A 20,174-nucleotide genomic window follows, 5' to 3' on the forward strand; every position below is an offset into this window, starting at 1 on the left:
AAGGAAAGACAGAGGAGCTAATAAGGAACTAGAGGATAATTAGGTATAAAGCACTTCAGGGGTATCTCCTCATCTGGAAAACCCTAACAGGTGAGAGAGAAAAATGCACAATCATTTGAAAAAATTAGTACAAGAGTATCTGAAATCAGATGCCTGAAAATCAAGGCCCCTTCCAATTCTGTTCCTTTTTTTTTTTTTAATTTGGCATGTGCTCCTTCTCTCATGCAACACTTACTCGTCTGGTGAAGCTGCTGATGTGAGACAAAAGTAGGACTAATTGACCATCCGTACAAGCAACCCTAGATGATTGCAATTTATTACACAACAGAACTAAATCACATCCACACCATTTGTTAAACTATCGAGCAGCCTTGGCTGAAATGAAACATGCTGCCTTTCAGGAGAGGTTGATTAAAGCTTGTTGTCCCCATACACACACAGGAGTGTAAAATTTGTTGGTGTCCTGCACACACTTAGCACAATGCACTTGCTCCACCTGTTGGCCACTTTCATTTCTACAGGTGCAATTTGTGCAAGAGCAATTGCTTTGCTTTTAGGGACAGTTCTGAATTTTTATGCCTTCTTTCTCACTCCTATCATAGCCAGTACCACTGCCTTCCATACAGATTCCAGAAGAAAGCCAATCCGCAGAGTTCAGGAACAGTTGAAGAGCCACAGATGTGACCTAGAGAACTAGCTCAGCTTTATTGACAGTATGCTAGTTACTGAGAGCTGTCTGTCAGGAAAACAAGATTCACTAGGTAATTAACTCCTCAGCAAAGCATCCTAAATTTAGGTTATGGGATTCACAGCCCATGCATATTGCTACTTTAAAGCACTTCTGCTAGATTATCACTGGGAACGAGGAGAAAAGATGTCCTTCATTAAAAGAAACAGGCACTTCCACTAAACAGGTCTGGCAGCATCAGGGTGCTTCATGTGTATTCAGTTGTGCTGCTTGCTTCTAATGACTAGAGACAACCAATCGGGAAGATGACAGCAAAGTATTGCCTGGCTTCTCTGAAGACAACAGCAACCAAAACGTAAGCATTTGCTGTCACTGGACACACTGCTTTTCTAGAAGACAGCACAAGAATGTTTTCCATACTCATTAACGTGTACTAATACTTTCACCCAAGTGCCAGACAGAAGGTGAGGAAATACACGCCATGCTGAGGCGTGCTGAAGATGGAAGAGACACGTGGAAAAACATGGCTATTGTTCATGAAGCATACACATGCCCCCAGGGGTCCTGTTAGGGCCACAGCTGCCTTCTAAAGCAGAGTAACTGCAGTATGTATATGGCCATCTCCAACTGAGCTGTGGGTCAAAGCTCCCTGTTTTCAAAACAGCCATCAGACATCATCTTCAGACCTCTTCATTGCCCTGAGTAGGACTTCACAGCACAGCAACATGCATAGTCGGCTACCTGCTGCCCTCCCTTGCACTATCTGTGCAACAGGAAGAACCAGAACAGGGAGCCTCTTCCCCTACTCCTTTCTTCTGTAGACTGGGGACACAACCTGGCTGCTAAATTCTGCTACAATAGCCCCAAGAAGGCTTGAGTGTTGATTAACAAGCTAATAAGGCAGCAGGAGGGAGAAGTGTCATGTCATATCCACTCTGCCCTCTGTGCGATGCTGAATCCCCTTTTTATTTACCCACCTCTAGAACCTTTGGCCACCATCATACAAGGAAGAGGCAGCAACAGCTGTTTGTCACAGCTCTCAAAGGGAGATGCCTTCTTTCCAAACACTTCTACAGTCTTCATTTGAATCACTAGTTAGTTCCCACCCAGCCCTGCACCTTCCTGAGCAGCTGAGTTGTCATGTCAACTTCCTTTCCTACCCACAAGAATTTAAGGCTGAGGAGAGGGTGGGGCCAGCACAAAAGACAGACAAGGCAAGTGTCATTTATTATGGACTTTGAGAACTAACAGCTCTGAAACAGAGTGATCATAAACTTGTGGAGGCAGAGCCAGATTGGTTTGATAAACAACTGGCACTCAGACACTTTCCATAGACTTACCATAGACTAAAATTTTCATTTAAAAAAAACACCAAAAAAAAAAAGTTCAAAGCAAATTCCTTGGCACAAAAGTACGGTGGACTATAACAAAGCCAGTCTTCAGATGGTCTTCTCCCAGCACAGGAAATAGCGGACATGACTCTGAAACAATCTGAGGTGTTACAAAGGCAGAGAAAAGTACAAGAAGTGACTGGAGGAAAGGGTGGAATACACCTTAAAACACCAATAGAATTTTGAACTGGCTGGCAGCCATGTTAACTTCAAAATGTTAAATATCAGTACACAAATGGCTCAGACAGATCTCTCCATTCCCCACTCCTTCTCAACACAATCACAAGACCAACTTTTTTTTAAAGCTAGTTTCTGCACTATGCATTTGTTTTAAGCCACACTGCTGTGTCTTTTCACTTTTATCTGAATATTCAACTTTTAGGACCTTCATATGGCCTTTCATTATCCCAGCATCCAAGGCCGGCCGTGTGAAGCTCAGGAACAAAAAACAGCCCTCAGCAGGCTTGCAGTTCCTTGTGCTTGTCATTTGAGTTACCTCTGCTTGACATCAGAATACTTTGGAAAGTGAAGGGCCTGGCTTGGTCTTCAGACACCAGAGTTGCAAACACATCAAAAAGCAACACTTCTTATTAAAATGAAAAACAAGCATGGGAAACAGCAAGCATTTGTTTAGATTCACTGTTCTGGAACTAAATGTTCATTATTCCCAAGAAAGTGCCCCCATACTTTGGAAAAGGTGTGTATTCCCTCCAGCCCAACTTCTTAACATGTAAACACGAGGTATGTTGGCTCTAATACTATTTTAGCCCAATTGTCTGCATGATGTGTAATCAACAACCATTTCAGGAGTTTTGGAACCCTGAAGGTCACTTTTACTTACTTATCAGCCCTGAAAGGGAGACAAAGGGGATGGGAGTAGAAGGAAAAAAGACTGACACCAAGCTGAATTCTATTTCAGGTGCATTTATTGAGTTACAAAGAACTTGCCAGCTCCATCATATTTACAAAGGTTTTCAAGAGAATCTAGAGGTATTACTGCTACTGATCCACAAGTTGAAAACGCATAAACAAACGAAATTAATCACATCTGTCAGCTGTTAAAACACCAGTTACCTTACAGGACTTTGAGGCATACTCAAATAGGGGGAAAATGCTTTCCCAACCACTGATCTCTAAAGTCACCAGCAAGATTCTCATTTCTCCCTCTCATGTTGCTATCTATGCCTGAAGATCAGAAATCCTTATGCCACTGTTGATGGAAGTTGGTTTCTGTTCTTCAATATACATGTTTAATGAATCAGGATTTAATTAAAAGGCTATTCAGAGGGAAGCATTGCAAGGTGTGAAAATAATCTTAGAGAGCACAGCTGGTTCCATTTGATACTTTTGTGAGATGTTATTGCTGCCAGATGTGCACATAAAATTGTCAGCATTTTGGAGTCACAGTCAAACTTCCCAGGGCACCATCACTGTTCACACCTCAAGCGGCACTGTAAAAACAGCATCACCTAAAAAAATCACACTAGTGTTCTTTTCTTACTGTCCATGACTCTTTGAAAAGATGTTTTCATCCATTCAGCTGCAAGAAGAAATAATAATGCTCTCATCTACCTTACCTTTCTCAGAAGAGCACATGACTTCTGTAAGACAAAGGGAAGAGAAAGCATGTCTCCTAGTTCAGCTTGGTTCGTTTCCACATGTATTCTGGCTGCACATCAAGTCCTGAAGAGGTTCTACATTACAGTACCACAATGCCAAAGCGATATGGACATGGCCTGTATGCTCACACATCTAGATGCATGCAATTCCCACTGACAACAGGTGGCTCTGCTAGTCATGTTTACATGCCTATGGTAACTTTTACTTGATACTAAATTTTACACATTATTTAATGTTTGGGAAAGAATTGAATCACTTGAATGCCAGGGGCCCTTCTCAGGGCATTCCCAGGTGAACATTTGCAGATCAACAATTTAACTCTAATACTGACTTGTAAAATATCAACTAAGATTCAGAGTTACTCTACACACAGAAAACTAAAAACTCAGAAAGGAATAAGTCAGTATGAAATACAGTAGGAGAGAAGCTGCTAATAGTATTTCAGAGGAAAAAAAACAACCACAGAACAAAAACCCCAAAACAAACATTGAAATACCCTTTCTTGTAGAAAGAAAGAGGAAACCTACCAGCTTTATGTTCAAAAGAGAAACATGTAGCTTTGTTCCTACTGCAAGGGCTACAAAAACAAAACCAAACAGAAGCCCAAGCATAATTCATGCAAGAAAAACTGCCTTCCAGAAAGAAGTCTTCTATGGATTATGTGCTACACTAACGTGAGCTTGCATCAGACCTGGAGAGTCCTGCTCCACATATCAGGAAAACTGTCAGAGAGGCACACCACACTTTCACATTGCTCTCCTCAAAACAAAAAAAAAAAACATCTTCTAACAAAGTGAGCTACAGAGCTGCTCACTGCAAAGCAGGAGCTACCTTAGGATTGCCAAAATTTATACTATCATCATATCAAGGAAATTCTCATGAAGATTTTAGGCAGGCTATGCTGAGAACACATTCAGCTCTAACAGCACACACAAGTGACACCCATGTCAGTATGTGAGGTCAGAATGAAGATGCTCACGTGTTGAGACAGGGGGTTGCTGTTACGGGTTTAGCTGGTGTAGGCCTAAATTTAGGCTTTATATTTCAGAGTGAGCCTGAGACTGTCAGCTGACTTGAGCTGGGCTGGGCTAGCTGACATCCAATGGTATTCCATACCACATTCCAACATCATCTCAAAATATAGAAGCTGGTGTGGGAGTGGCTTGGTCAGTTCCTTCAAGCTGTGGTCCCAGGAGGACGCACTGTGCCATCCCAGGAGGGAGAGAGGACCAGGCCCAGCACCATCTCACCACCATGTTATCTTAAAGAAGTAAAACATTTGTTCTTAGTCCTTCTCTCTGCTTGAGTCTATCCCTCTGGAGATTGAGTTCTCTGGAGTGATTTGTAGCTAAAATAGTGAGATTTGGGTTTGATGGGAAGTGGAGAGTTATTTTTTGTTATTTCTGACTTGTGTGTGTGTTATATTATGGTTTTCTTTTAATTTTCTCCTTTATGTATAAATATATAAACCTGTTTTGAGTTTCTAGTTGTTTTTTTTCCTTTCTCCCTTTTCTTGGCGGGAAGGGGAGGGAGACTAAAACTCTGTACTGGGCAGTTGGAATTCTACAAGCTCAACCCAAGACAGTTGCATACAAATTTTAGTAACAGTTTCATATTTGCAAGTGAGATAAGAGCAAATCTTCAAAAATAGAATTTTTGATGCTTGTGTACATAAAGAGAGTATCAGACTGCTATACATGCTACACCACATCCAATCACACTGAACGGGTCAAATCCAGTGCCAAACAACACTGAGCAAGAATCAAGCTAAAATTGTGAGGAGAGGTTTATAGAACACTTCAGGCATGGCAGAATATCCTTCCCTACCAGCAGGATGCCTGAATGAACGTCTTACATGTAACACTTCTTACATGCCTCATGCATCTCTTCCAGACCTTCAGAGAATTTGATACAGATAACACCAAAGTAACATTAGTGTGGAACATATTTATCAGGATATCTTTGCAACTTGGGAAAGCTTGGGGGGGCGGTCCTATGTCCAGTTTTATTGAGTTACATACATATCTATATAAAAATATATATTCAGTTTTAATGAATTATTCCAATGCCTTGACTAAGCGATGATCAAACTTCTAGTAAATGCTACAGCAGTGTTGCAAAGGTATTCAGAGCCCTCACTAATGTAAACACTGAGCAGGAAACCTTTGTGTTTCTTTTGTGAACAAAAGTCTGAGTTAGATCCTATTACTGCAAGCCAGCAAAATGCAGTCATGCCAGGTTTGCAAAGATGGTGTAGGAAAAGGAATTTCATCTAGATTCCTTAAAAAAGTGGAATATAGGGTAACAAAAAACAACTGCTAACTATAACAGTAAGAACATCTCTACAAAATTCTCTGGACCATGAACTGGCCATGGAAGACTCAATAACAAAGGCAGAGAATTGTTCAACTCAGTGTTCTGAGAGATGGAGGGAAATCCATTCAGGATGAATCATCACTGCCACTGACACAGAAGAACCACAGCTGATAACAGAGTTGTCTGTGCCATTTTATCAGTGAGAAAGTTTTAGTGCCTGTAACAACCTGGACTTGATTAGTCCAATAAACTGGTGCTTTTCTCCTTAACAGATTAGGACTGATTCTTGGGAGACCTTATTTCTGTGCTGGGCCATCCTTAGTCCCAGATCTGGGGCAGATGGCCTTGTAAGTTTCCATTACCTGAATCATCTCATTTCTTTTTTCAGTACTGCTAACCTCGTACCATTATCTAAAGTCCGGTTTTTTAAAAGGCAAAGGGTTAAACTATCAACCTGAAACTCAACAATTGTCCCTTCCAATTATGTAGTGCTTGAAACTGAGACATTTCACACAGTGCAACCTAACAGTCATAAGTACATTGTCACTTACTACCACACTTTGAACACAGCTGTGTTAGTCAATGGCATTTACTTCTCAACAGATTTCACTTTCCCTTGATCTTCCACTTTTTTGATGGCAGCTTGGATAGCTTCTTGATCACCCAGGAACTGGTGAGGGCCCAGAGGGTGCAAATTCTCATCAAGTTCAAGAAGTATGGGCACACCAGTAGGCAGAGTAACATTGATGATGTCCTCATCGGAGATGCCTGCCAAAGGAAAAACACAGAGTTACACCTACAGCTTCCTAATTGCCTACTGCCTTATTTTTGAGACCATCTAATCTTCGAACAGTCAAGGACGTGTTCCAGACTCCATCAACACCATCAGCTCCTCAAGTGTCAATTCCCAGATAAGTCATAGCTTGGTTAGTGCGTTAGGAACAGCTAAAAGAGAGAATTTTCATCCAGGTGAAGAGAGTTTCTTGATTTTTTCAGCCTACACATGTGGAAAAAAAAACCAGGAAGAGACTGTCCTGGGGACTATACTGTTCCTTTAATACAGGTCATGGAGGACAATAGGTTCTCCTGCAGTTTCCCAACTCACACATCACAAAAAATGATTACATGAGACAACCTCTGCTATGCAGCCAATACACACAGCCTCTTTAAAAAGGCAGGATACCAAGGTTAATTTTCCTCTTCAATTTTCTACACAAAGCTTCTTACACAAGTTGTCTTAGAAGTCAGTATTTAATTCCTCTAGCATAAGGATTGCTCCTTGCCCACATCTGATCTCTCATAAGTAAGTTTATAGCACTGTCTACAGTACTCGTCTAAAAATTACTACATACAGAATGTTCGTTTGCACTTTCAGATAAGGGAATGGGGAAGAAAAAGGAGGGAGGAAATCAACTTTACAGTTTATTTTCCTATATTTTTCCCCCTTCACTAAAAGGATGTGTACCCGAGAGAAAGTTAATTTTATTCAGATGTGCTTAATTAAAATAATCTGAGGTTCTAATCTCAGTGAAATTGCTGGTTATTTTTACATCAAACACAAAACTCTCCAAAGCTTCCAAGGGAATTTTGAGACCAAACATCCTAATGAAGGTTTCACACAAGTCTAAACAGTCACATCAAGAAGCACTGCAAAGTTTTTGATCTAGATCTCTCAGCAAATGAGGCAAAAGACAGCTAGTGTCATTGGGAATGCCAGTATTTCTTTTTTCCTCCCCTTTTCCCAAGCACTGAGGTCACAGCAAGCAGCCAGTTGTTGTAAAGCAGGATAGCTTTGAGCAATTCACACTTAGAAAATACACACGGTCATGTTTCTAAAGTGAAAACACCACATAAATAAACTAGACCACAGGGCACAAAGAAAACATCCCCCTAAGCAGCTGACAAAACAAGATGGTTCTCAGGTGCAAATTTACCAGTGATTTTTACAATAAGGAAAAAAGCAGAGCCAGCACATTAACAAGAAAACCCACACCAGGCAAGACACTCAGCAACACTGGGATGACAACAGGTCAGAAAAAACAGAACTAATCATGAAGTAGGAATCATTATACTCCTTGCCCAAATACTACACAAACCTCCAACTTCTGCAGTGACCTATTCTTGCTTAGATTAGCCCAAGCACTTAGTTAGCACAGAGTTTCAGGAGAGAACGGAGCACCAGAAATAAACCTTTGCAAGAAAATAACACTTTGTTACAATACTGAGCATCAGTACTTTAAAAGAATTTACATTCTTAACAGTTGAAGCAATCCTTGCATACAAGAGATAAATAATTCAACTGTTGTAGGCCAAAGAATCAGATTTACAGAAAAGAACTCAAGGAGTATCTAAAATTTTTAACCCACCACAGAAATCAATGGGAAAAATACTGAATCCACTTACCACGCCTAAGCACAATTCTCAAGGACTTTGGCTTGCAAAACAAGCAGTCAAACTGCTCGAGCTTATATTTCAAGGATTCTTAAACATCACATTTTAACAACATACATGTCCCTATGTATCCACAGAGTATCTGGGCATAGGAAGTGTTCTGCCCACCTCCCAGATTCAGACTCCCAGACTAAACCATTCGTATACACAAAGCACGTGAAGCCATGCATGAGAGTTTAGGCAATCCACATAACATGGTCAGAAGCCATGATATTTAAAAGGTTTTTCCCCTGGAGATGGATTAAACAAAACTAGCTGTAGCTACACAAATTCAGAAATGCATTTTACTGTTTTTACAAAACACAAATTGACCACATTGTCAACTAATATTGATTTACAAAGCAAAAGAGTGCAGTTTGTGAGGAAAACACTGCAGCAAGCACAATGGCTTTTTCCTTAGGATTTTTCCTCCTATAGAAGTGTTGCCTCACAGCCAGAAGTATGAAAACACAAGCTGAAATCAGAAGAAAATTCTAAACAACCAATAGTATCCTGTAGCTTTATCTCAGCACTGGTAGTGTATTTGTAAAGTATTTCTGTTCTTCAGGAAGCAAAAAGCTGAGCAGGCTTGTCACACAAACTCTTCAGCTGGAGGAAGGGTTAGTTCATCAGAACACTATTCCACCTAGTAGGCCAGCAAAGCGTTTACGTGAGGTTCAAGAAAACTACACAAATCCAGTTATGGGAGCACAAACTGAATAATTCATTAAACACGTGCTTCACAATATAAAAACTCTTGCAGGCAGGACATGTAAATGAAAGGGAAGGGTTATGCAAATCAGGTAGGAACAAAGGAGATTTCAGACACTTGCAACATCACTAGAAAACTATTTCTTATCTCACTAAGGCAGACAGGGCCATAAAACATAGTTAGGCATTGACAAACACGGTTCTGTTGTATCTCCTTGAGCCTCCTTGCTTGGCTTGCAAGATAATTTTTTCAGCTTTGTGTCTACCAAATGTTGAGTTTGGATTCCTACAGGTTTACATCTCACACTTCAGCCACTGAAACTGCAAACTAACTGCTATCCAGTTACTTTATGTGCTGAAACTAAAACCAACTGACCTTTTCTTGCACTTCATCTGAGCTGGCCTGTGTCACAGCCTATCCTATCTTTACTGGGAAGAAGGGTGAAATCAGGACAAGGTCTAAACTGCTGACTACAAGGTGCAATGAGAAATAGGACCACTCAAGAAGCAACGCTCTTCCCTCCAGTTTAATCCCAAGCCTGGGTCTCAGCACTGCTGAAGGGTACTGTGCTGCTGGAACCAAGAAGGTTTAAAACTCAGATCCTACCTACTTACAGCCATAAGAATCCAGGCTTACTCAGGATTACTTCCTCAGGACCCCAGATAAAATCCTGACTGAGCAACTACATTCCTCAAGTGGATATCTCCATATTCTTTCATGATCATCTGTTGAACACTGTCCCTTAACAGCAGCTGTATAGCAGGAAGTAGTCAGGTACATGAACATTGTAATAATTTGGTACAGCAATTATTACAAAAAAGACCTTTGAAAATCACATTCAGAATTCTTTCCCAGCTCACTTAAGCTCCATTTAACTGAACTGGGTGATCAAACCCACAGAGACCGGAAATATCTCTGTGCAAGCTTAAGATTTCACTTTTATGTGGTAGCCCATGAAGTGTTTTGAAATACTCATACCTTGGAAAGTCTTACAGAGACAAATCCCACTGATGCTGAGCACCTGCAGCCAACTTCTACAAAGGCTGGTTCAGTTTTTCCTTCCCTCTCACCTACTCTTGCTAAGTTCCTTCCTTCTATTCTTATGATCAGAGCAACACAAAAACCACAACAGCTATTGAGAATAACTACAGCCCTCTTCCCCTGCATGTCAACTGCACTTGAGGCCAGATGATTCATCCAATAAAACACACAAGATCGTATGCATAAATTCAGCCACAATGGACTTGCTCTAGAACCGCTGCTTTGTAATTGAGATTCAAATCAGGTCATAGCATCCTTCCCACATGCTTAATGAAAATGCTGAAGCTTTACCCTAGTAAGTTAAATATTCAGAGCCAATTTCTGCCCTTTCTGTAGGTTGAGGAGGACCTAACTTCAACAGGATAGAAGAGAGAAGTGTGAGAACCTGGCTTTTGGTCTTTACAGAGTATTAGGTTGTTGTGCACCTTTTAAGGAAAGAAAGAAGATGATGGGCTACAACCATGGCTGCAGCAAATCATCTACGTTTGTTTCATCTTTATGTCCATCAAGATTTGCCATACCTGTATTAGGTTTGCATGACAAGGTTTCAGTAGCAGGTGGGCTACAGTAGGGCATCAAAAAGAATTATGGGAGGTTGACCCTGGGTGGACACCAGATGCCCACAAAACTGCTCTATCATTCCCCTACCCAGCAGGATGGGAGGGGAGAAGAGACAGGAAAAAAACACTTGTGGGTCAAGAGAAAAGCAGTTTAATAACACACAAGCAAAAGGCCAAGCATAGAAGTGAAGAAAAACAAAGTACTTTTTCTTCTGCTGCTTCCCATCAGCAGGCAATGTCCAGTCTATTCCTGATAGGGCTTCAGTATGCATAGCAGTTACTCCAATGTCATTACAAATGCCCCTCTTCCTTTCTCTTAGCTTTTACTGTTGAGCAGGCATCCTATGGTAAGGAATACCCCTTTGATCAGATTGGGTCAGCTCTCCTGGCTACATCCCCTCCCAAAAAACTTGGTCAGACCCAATCTACTGGGGGACAATGTCGGAGAGACAGCCTTGATACTCTGGGGAGCACTGCTCAGCCAAGGCCAAAATACAGCCCAAGTTAACTTGGAATAAGGCCCAACAAGCTCACAAGAAGTAAGCAGCAGAAGCACATAGCAAAGACTGGCATGAATGACAGGGAGAGCAAGGCCATCTCATTTCACAGCATTGAATTGTTTTACCTGAAACTGTTCCCTGTAAATGAACTCAGACACTACAGGCACAGAATTATTTCCTTAAGGTGGTCAAGCAGCAAAATCAGCAAAATGATCTTGTTAAGAAGCCCTCAACACACAATCCACACCAGGTCACAGTGTGTGGCTCCAGCATGTAAACTACTACAATACTGTAACTGCACAAGTATCACACTTAGTGTAGTGCAAGAAAGTAAAATCCTGAGGGCACTGATCTCTCTGTTCACCAACAGGCAAAACTAGCATGAGACCTTCACAGTCATCACATTCTACCTGCAAGCCCCATTCCAGAGATCTGTCCCAGCCCTATGACAACCAGTCAAGCCCAGTGATTACAACATCTGCATCTTCAAAAGACCAGGTAACTCCCCTCTTCCATTTTTAAACCTGAGCATGACAAGGTTCAGTGACCACCATATCACATCCAATGAAACTTTTCAATGGGTCAGAAATTCTAGAATCAGGCCTTACACAGGACTGTGTCTTGAGGTACTTGAGACCAGTTCTCAGGGTCCAATAGCTGAGAGGAAAGAAAAAAGTTGAGACAACCCATTAGTCCTTTTTCAAGTCATCTGATAAATCTGTCCATTGGACTTGGTCTCCCAGTTAGTACTTCAACACAAACAGGGCAAAGTGGTCAAAATAATGTCTTCACAACAGGACACTGATTAGAGGTTTCCAATCTGAAACACTAGTTATTAAAGAAAAAACTACTCCTCCTTCAAAGAATTAAGCAGATCAGCTGTAAATACATCCTGTGCATCTAGGATGCTTATTTAGCATGGCAAATCCTGCAGGCATTTCATTCACCTTAATGAGGTCCATTCTGTGCACTGAGAAAACAAGAACAAAATCCAAAACCACATCAAAGCCTTGTTAGCACAATACTCTGCTGTTCTAATGATTGCATGCAATCAGAACTACATTTCCAGCTCTTCACCAGTTACTCAGAACAAGGAAAACATTCAGATTTCAAGAATCACAGGCCTGTTCCAAAAAAATACTTCCTCAAAACGGTAGCTTCAAGAAAGTAAAATTAAAATTCAGACAAACAATTAGAATTCTTTCAGCAGACTAAGCAGAATAAAAACATTGATATTTACAGATAGTTAATCTTGGAAGATGTAGCTTAGAAACTTTAAGTTAACTCTATGACTAAGACATCCAAGTAGTCATGTCAGATTGCTGCTTGAGGCATTTGGAGCCCAGTTTTCAAAACGCCAAAAAAAGAAAAAAGAAATGGCTCTAGTTAAGCTACAGATGCCAAGAAAATTCCGTTCAAGTACAGGACACACTAAGCTTATTAAAAAATCCACAAAAACAAAAGCCCATTTCACACTGGGTGCTATAAATACAGTAAACTGGCAAACAGCACTCTTGAATCAGGTCCAACTCCAGCAAGACTGCAGAGCAACTCACAACCTTTCAGAAAGAGAAAGGGAGACAGCCAGCAATGTAGACAAGGAACTCTTAGACCCAGCTAAGGACATTTAAATAAATAAAAAATAACAACAATAATAATAATAAAATAAATAAGCAGGTTGCAATAACAGGGGTCTCTGTCCATGCTACCCTTCAGGCCAGCTCTTCAGCAACCCGATCTTCACTACACAAACACCAGGAGAACCAGCAGGTATGAGGCAATTGCTCCTGTAGGGTAGCTGATGGACAGTCCTTAGTCAACAGAAGTAGATCCCCTGCCAAGGATTCCTCTCGTTTCCCTATGTAAGCATATGCTGTGAGGGTCAAGGTACACTGTAAGACAGAAAAAAGACAGCTTTTTTTACTTTGGCTGAGTGTGGTCAGTCCTGGAAGAGTCAGAGTTAACACTGTCCCAAAGAAAAGTTCTGAAGCACTGTTTTTCTCTGATCTTAATGGAGCAAGAACCACAAACTAACTCCAAAGGAATGTTTACCAGTCCCTGGTGCTATCAGCTCCAGCCTCAGTGCATGCCTGCACAGAAGGTGGCCCACGGACCTTGGTCACCTGTCAGCATTTCACCCCCAAAGGGCCCGGCTGTTACGGTTTCATGGAACTGGTTCAGTTCCTGGGGTGCAGGGGCGACATCATGCTTGAAGATCCTGCTCCCTCTTTTTCCTTTGTAATTTTAAACCACTTCACACAGTTTGGACAACCACTCTGATCACATGAGTGGAACTGACTGAACCAGCCTTCCTCCTTCACCCTGCACCACAGGATTCACAGCATTTATAGTTCCAGAAGCCACTTGTACATCCTCATTTCTCAGGTGTATGATTTCTGCTAAAGCATCAGCTGTCCTGACTCTTCCAACATAGCCAAATGCACAAAGTACTCAGCAGTCAGAGCCACAGGGGCACATAACAGAAGATTTTGTAACTAAAAAAACTGAGGAGACACAATCCTGTCTATGCATACTTGCCATTACAATTCTTGTAGGCTGTATTCACACAAACATAATCACAAAATTTGAATTAAATAAATTAAATTTAAATTAAGTAAATAAAGTTACTCTCCCTACAAAGAAATAAATATATTCCATCTTTCAGTTTAGGATGACCTGGAAGCCATGAGATGAAAGAAGGGGGAAGAATCTAACGATGAAAAGGATATGATTTATCTTTAAGTCACAAGTAAGTCCTTCTCAAGCCCAGCTCTGGGATCCTCAGCACAAGAAAGGAACCTGTTGGAGCAGGACCAGAAGTGGGCCACAAAAATGGATCAGAGTGATCAAGCACATCTCCTGTGCAGAAAGGCTGAGAGAATTCAGGTTGTTAAGCTTGGAGAAGGCTCCAGAGGGCCTCTTAGAAAGATGAGTACAGACTTTTTAGCAGGGCCTGTTGCGATAGGACAAGAGGTAACTATTTTAAAATAAGAGGGTAGATTCAGGCTAGATATAAGGAAGGAAATTTTTATGATGAGATTGGTACAACACTGCAGCATGCTGACAAGAGAGGTAGCAGATGCTCCATCCCTGGCAACATTCAAGGTCAGGTTGGATAGGGCTCTGACCAACCTACTCTAGTTGAAGATGTCCCTGCTTATTGCAGGGAGGTTGGAGCAGACGATCTTTAGAAGTATCTCCCAATGGAAACATAAATAAACAACCTTATGCTAAGCTACCAATTTGGCTGTTTATTGGTATGCATTTTCTATATTGCAAAATAATACAGCATTTGCATAAGCTTTAGCAGGTACCTACTCTATGCACTATGCCCTGTCACGTAACTTTTAAGTAAAAAATTACCAGGAATGAAGCCTTCAAAGTGACCCACCACAGTAATACTAAAGAACATCTTCAACAACCCAAGTCAAGCACTTTTGTGCTACATCAATGCTTGTTTAATGAACAGATGATGATTTCAAACCTGACAAAGCAGCTGAATAAATCAAAAAATAATTTGAGCCTAAAGAGTTTATGTCTAATTAGACCAATCATAAAACTAATTTGAATACAATAGTTTTTAATGAAGAGTGAGAAACAAGAATAAAGCATCTGGCTCTTTTCTTAACTACATTAACCTTACTAACTCTCTCTGCTTCCACATTCCCCAGTTTGATACCTGACCAACTCTTTACTTTCTCCTTGGAGACTACAAACATTACATCCTGGCCCAGATAAGTAACATACACTACAGAACAAGATATAAAGCTCCATGTCATTGATTAAGGAGGAGAGGGCAAGACTAAAACAAAGACCCTTACCTTCCACGTGCTTCAGCAATGCCCTGCTGCTGTTACCATGAGCAGAGATGAGAATCATTTTGCCACTTTTCAGTTCTGGGACTATCTTTTCATTCCAATAGGGAAGGAGTCTATCAAGTACATCTTTTAGACTTTCAGCTTTTGGGAGATTATCCTGAGAGACATCACTGCATTTATATCGGCGATCATTGTGTATCTCTTCATAGTAAGGGTGAGATTCAGATATGGGAGGTGGGGTAACATCATAGCTTCTCCTCCATATTTTAACTTGCTCCTCCCCATGATTCAGAGCCATTTCTGCTCTGTTGAGCCCAATCAGTGCACCATAATGACGCTCATTCAGCCGCCAGGAACTCTGAATGGGGACCCACTCTTGGCCCATCTCTTCCAGGATCAGCCATGCAGTCTGGATGGAGCGGCTCAGTACAGAGGTGAAGACCAGGTCAAACTCAAAGCCCAGGGCTTTAAGGTGTTTGCCACAGTTCTGAGCTTCCTTTATCCCATCACTGCTCAGCTTCTGGTCCACCCAGCTGCAGAAGCGATTCTCCTTGGTCCAGGCTCCTTCCCCGTGTCTTAAGAGAACAAGCCTATACTTAGCCATTTTGGTTGCAGCTTAGCACAGCTGGCAACTTGGTGTGGCATCTAATAATGATGAATCTGGACAAAGACATGAGATAGACACATCAAACATCCCACAGATAATGCATAATATGGCAGCAAAAAATAAACAACTACCAGAATAAAAACAATCAAAGAAACAAGTAGCCACTAAGTATGTTTTTACATTTGAGGTCTCCCAGTTTTGAAGTCCTCCCACCCTCATGTGGGAGGAAAAGCACCATCCTCCACCCAGCTTGTTGCAACTAGCCCACTTAACCAATTAATGAGGAGCAGATTTGTACAACCTGTTCCAGCCTACAGGTTTCCCTCAAGAGCCTGACTCAGTATTACAGGCTCCCAGAGATGCTGATCTCACTCTCACTGGTGAACTCAGAAATGACACATGGAGCTCAATCATGCAAGGGCTTCCCAGATCCACACTGGCTCTGAGGGAATGTAGGCACAAAAAGCAGCTGTGACCCTCAGCAAGAAGGGCTGGAACGTAGGACCACATAACTGGAACTGGCGACACACAGAACCTTATCAGCTTTTCTCAAAGGAGATATCATAATCATGCTTGGAATAATTTGTTTCCTCATATCTCCATCCTGTCCTGCTAATTATGCCAGTTTCTGCTTGGTTTTTGTGCAGGCCACCTCCTCCATCATTCTTCCACACTCAAGTGTTACAACACATATACCTGGGATACAACATACAACTAGCAGGTCCTCATTTCACTGAATCCAGAAGTGACCTCACAAATTATTCCATCCCCTTCCTGACTTTCAAGTATAATATTCCTCTTTTGCCTATGAAATACGATGCCAGTTCTTCAGGCACCAGGGTTAATGTTTTTACTTCTGCAGTATGCAAAAAAGGCCTGTTTGCTGTCCTCATTAAATAAGAGCTACACACTCATAAGATAAAACAGTACCTTTCTCTGCTGGATTGTCTTCAGTGGGAGACATACTGACTGCTGGTCAAAAGGGTCTGCAAGGTGGTCAGATATCTAAGGAGATTACATGACGCTGGAAAGGTCCACCTAACACAGCACCACAACTCTAAAAGTCCCACCTGATCACTCTGACCTGAGAAACAGACTAGACTGCAATGGACAGGGCAGGGGAAAAATTACAGAAATACAACTGTTCACACTGGGGCACTGCTGTACACTCAGATGAATATTAAGAGGTCTCAAAGCCATGGACAGTGGGAGACTAAAGTCCAATTTCTGCACATCCAATCTTAGACTAGATTTCCATAAGAGGCACACTTAAGGGAACTGCCATCATCTCAAATCACCTGCTTCAATTACACTTCAAGTGTCTCAAATCCAGGTGCACTGTGACTCCAAATTAGGCCAGCAAGATGGGATAAATCCATGCACTCTGGATTTTGGGAAACACCAAGCCCAATATCAGTATTCATTGTTATCAGACTTTCAAAAAGTGTCAAGAAAAGTTTAATTCATTAACAGACTCAGTAATTTAATCTTGACTGTAACAGCAGCTTAGGTGTCCTTTAATCTCACATAACCACAAAAGGACACTAAGCAAAACATCCCCAGCTCTAACTTCTGCCTAATGGTACATCTTCAGGATTAAAAAGCCTTTGAGGACTGAGATTTTAAAAAAATACTAGGAGGTACTGTCTGACACACAATAGACAGTTGATAAACACAAAGAAAAGTCCTATTTCATGCAAAGGGAGGCCAAAATTTGTGTATGGCAAGGAACATCTCAGACAAAACCCCCTGATACTCCATTTTTTTTCACTCACAACTATCGGTTGCACATTAAACAAAGAAAAGAATTATTGCTAGGATTCATGAGTCATGTCACATCATATACAACTCTTAACTACACCCTTTAAGATCTCAGGTTAGTAACAAAACCAAGTGTCAGATAGACCACTTTGATTTTGGAGGGAAATGCTTTCTCCAGCATCCCACAGATATGATTAAAAAATTGCAGTGTGTGCACAGTATGACCTATTACACAAAAAACAGCCCCCGAGAAAGCTTTATCTCTGCAAATACCTCATTGTTCAGACTGATTGCATTATCCACAGGAACAGACTGCATATTTTACAAAAATCAAATTAAGACCCAATAAAAAAAACAAGACCCAGCATTAGAGGAGGTGCACAAGTTTAGTTGGTACTTTTGGCCAAAAACAATAAAAAGCTTAACGAATTAAAAAAAAAAAACTTAAAAAATACCTAATGTCATCTGGGGACCATAAACTCCAGTTCAGTTAACTTAAATACATTACCAAACAAATTTAGAAACGACTGGCAGTCACGAGGTTATTTACATATCAGTCCACTTATGAAAGCATTTAAGATAGAAAGCCTTAGAGCAACACATGGAAATAATTCTACTCACCTTTTCTATGGAAAAGGAACAGCCTACACAAATCCCACTGCGGACTAAAGAGCTATAGAGGCCACCATATGCTCTTGGCTGATTACCTGCAGGGATGAAATAAACACCGAGCACTCACAGAAAGAGACCACAACTGCAAATGGCCATACCAACCATCATTTGCCCTCAGAGCTGTAAGAAAATAGAGTACACACTCCTTGTATGAGCTGGGAAAGCTACTATTCTAGCTAGAACAGAAACACGAGCACAGGAAAGCAGCGCACATTGCTCAAGGTAACATCTTACATCGGCAGAGCTTTAAGGTCTAACTACCAGAGGCTGTCACGTTCAAGGGCTCCTGCTCCAGCCAGCACGAGCTCACCTGCTCAGCCCTTGTGTGATGTCCCTGTGCGATGCATGCCCGTGTGTCGGCCCTCCCTGAGCACGGAGAGGCTCATCCAGAGGCAGGGCAGCACCTCCCGGACACACGCAAACACAGGCAGCTGCCTGCGCGGGGAAACAACTCGCACACAAAGACATCAACACACTCACCGCCACCGTCCCCTCCAGAAACCACTGCCTGCCCGGGGGACCAAAATACCATCCTTCCTCTCGCTGGAGCGCAGGACCACCGCCTCCGAGGGCTCTTTTCCAACCCAATCGATTCTATGATTCTATGATTGCCCTCAGCCCCCGCCCTCCTCCGCAGGGAGCCCCCCCGAGCCCAGGGCCCTTAAAACCCCTCCCCACGGCCTCTCACCGCGCTCGTCCCTCGGCTCCAGAGAACTATCAGGCTAAATCCAAGTTACCTCAAGGAGATCGCCGGAGTCACAACCACCCAGCCAAAAGAGGTGCGGACCGCGCGTCTCGTTGCGGTCGCGGCGCCCACGCGAATTGAATGGAGTCCGATTGGCTGTTCGGGAGGATGGGCAAGGCCCCCAGCCAATGAGAGCGTTTCTGGGGGCGGGGACGCGAGGGCTCCGGGCGCGCCTGACCCGCGTCAAGCCGAGCGCCTCAGCGGGGCTCGGGTATCCTGGGGTTATCCAGCTCCTCCTCCTGCGGAAATCCCGGCTGCTGAGAGCAGCTCCCTTTTCCACGAGGGATGGCAGCAGAGATGCAGGTTTCCTCCGTGTGTCTGGGTACGCAGACGGCGCTTGGCGCGGGCGATGCTCAGCTCTTTGTGAAATGGAGAACCAGGATCACGCCAGCGCTGGCAGAAGACAGTCGGAGGCAGTCAGGCCTCTGGCTTCGCCAGAAACCACTCCGGGTTCGCTTAACTGAGGTGGGCTCCTTTCTTCCGGAGCCACGGCTGCCCCGGGCCTCCGTCCGCCCCAGAGCACCTCCAGCTCCTCGCCCACCGCCTTGGTGGGCATTGCGGCAGCAGGAGGGAGGATGTCGGCTCGTTCCTTCGCCGCGTCAGGGAAGAGGCGAAGGAAAGTGCTAGGCTGCCTGCGGCCGGTGGATCCTTTTGCCCGAGCCTCCTCCATACCAAGGAAGGAGTGTGGCACCAATGCCATGGGGCTGCCGTCCAACATCCCCCTCACTCATTCCCAGGAGTTGAGGAAACGGGGCACAGGGTCAGTCAGACGGGGTTTTTCCCAGGCAGGACTCAATTTTAATTCTGGCTTAAGGACTTTTTTGTTTTGGTGAAAAGGAAGGGTCAAAAATGTCATTATTCATAGTGAAATCAGCCGAAAAAATAAATAGGGGTGAGTCTTCCTACGGATCATGCTAGCTCCCTCTTACCCACAGGCTGTAATCCCAATTCAGAGTAATCAAAACTAAGTGGATGGAGCAGCTCTGCCTAGAAACAAAGAGAAGTGCTGTGGGAAGGTGGTGTCTTTTGCTGCACCTATTGCCATAGGTCTGCTTATATTTTTAAATCTTTTATACCTAATCAGATTCACATTTTCTTCTCTAAATGCTCATCCTTTGAACAACCAAAATGTAATGCTTAAAGGGTCATAAACTTATCATCCTCTTCATGAGGGAGAGAGAGAGGTGATCTTCCCTTTTCAATACATTAAAATGAAAATAAAAGATAGAAGACTGAGATTCTGATATGAAAAAGCAACACACGGAAATTTAAGACAGTGTGCAGTAGAGGCATTAAAGTGCTGTGAGGAGAAA

The 20,174-nt window shown here is 42.5% G+C and overlaps 1 protein-coding gene across 2 annotated transcripts; it reads right to left on the reverse strand.

Moving 5' to 3' along the window:
- Positions 1–2,987: 2,987 nt before the first annotated feature.
- Positions 2,988–18,934, reverse strand: BPGM (bisphosphoglycerate mutase). 2 transcript variants are annotated; one of them, XM_071551413.1, is made up of 4 exons: positions 18,854–18,934; positions 18,066–18,151; positions 15,080–15,736; positions 2,988–6,783 (listed from the first exon to the last, which is right to left on the reverse strand). In XM_071551413.1, the coding sequence occupies exons 3-4, from the start codon at positions 15,678–15,680 to the stop codon at positions 6,605–6,607; spliced, it is 780 nt and encodes a 259-aa protein (XP_071407514.1). In that variant the 5' UTR covers positions 15,681–15,736; positions 18,066–18,151; positions 18,854–18,934; the 3' UTR covers positions 2,988–6,604. The 2 variants fall into 2 exon arrangements, with proteins under 2 accessions (XP_071407514.1, XP_071407515.1); XM_071551414.1 differs by lacking the exon at positions 18,854–18,934 and adding an exon at positions 18,597–18,716.
- Between the last annotated feature and the right edge of the window lie 1,240 nt (positions 18,935–20,174).

The sequence above is a fragment of the Pithys albifrons genome, chromosome 3 (genome assembly GCF_047495875.1).
Source record: "Pithys albifrons albifrons isolate INPA30051 chromosome 3, PitAlb_v1, whole genome shotgun sequence".
Lineage (NCBI taxonomy): Eukaryota > Metazoa > Chordata > Aves > Passeriformes > Thamnophilidae > Pithys > Pithys albifrons.

Excerpts from the sequence above, each read along its gene's own strand:
- BPGM (XM_071551413.1), bottom strand. The coding sequence starts at position 15,680 with ATGGCTAAGTATAGGCTTGTTCTCTTAAGACACGGGGAAGGAGCCTGG. Across the intron at positions 6,784-15,079 it reads ATTGCTGAAGCACGTGGAAG|GCATCTCCGATGAGGACATC; the intron begins GTAAGGGTCTTT and ends TTCCTTTGGCAG.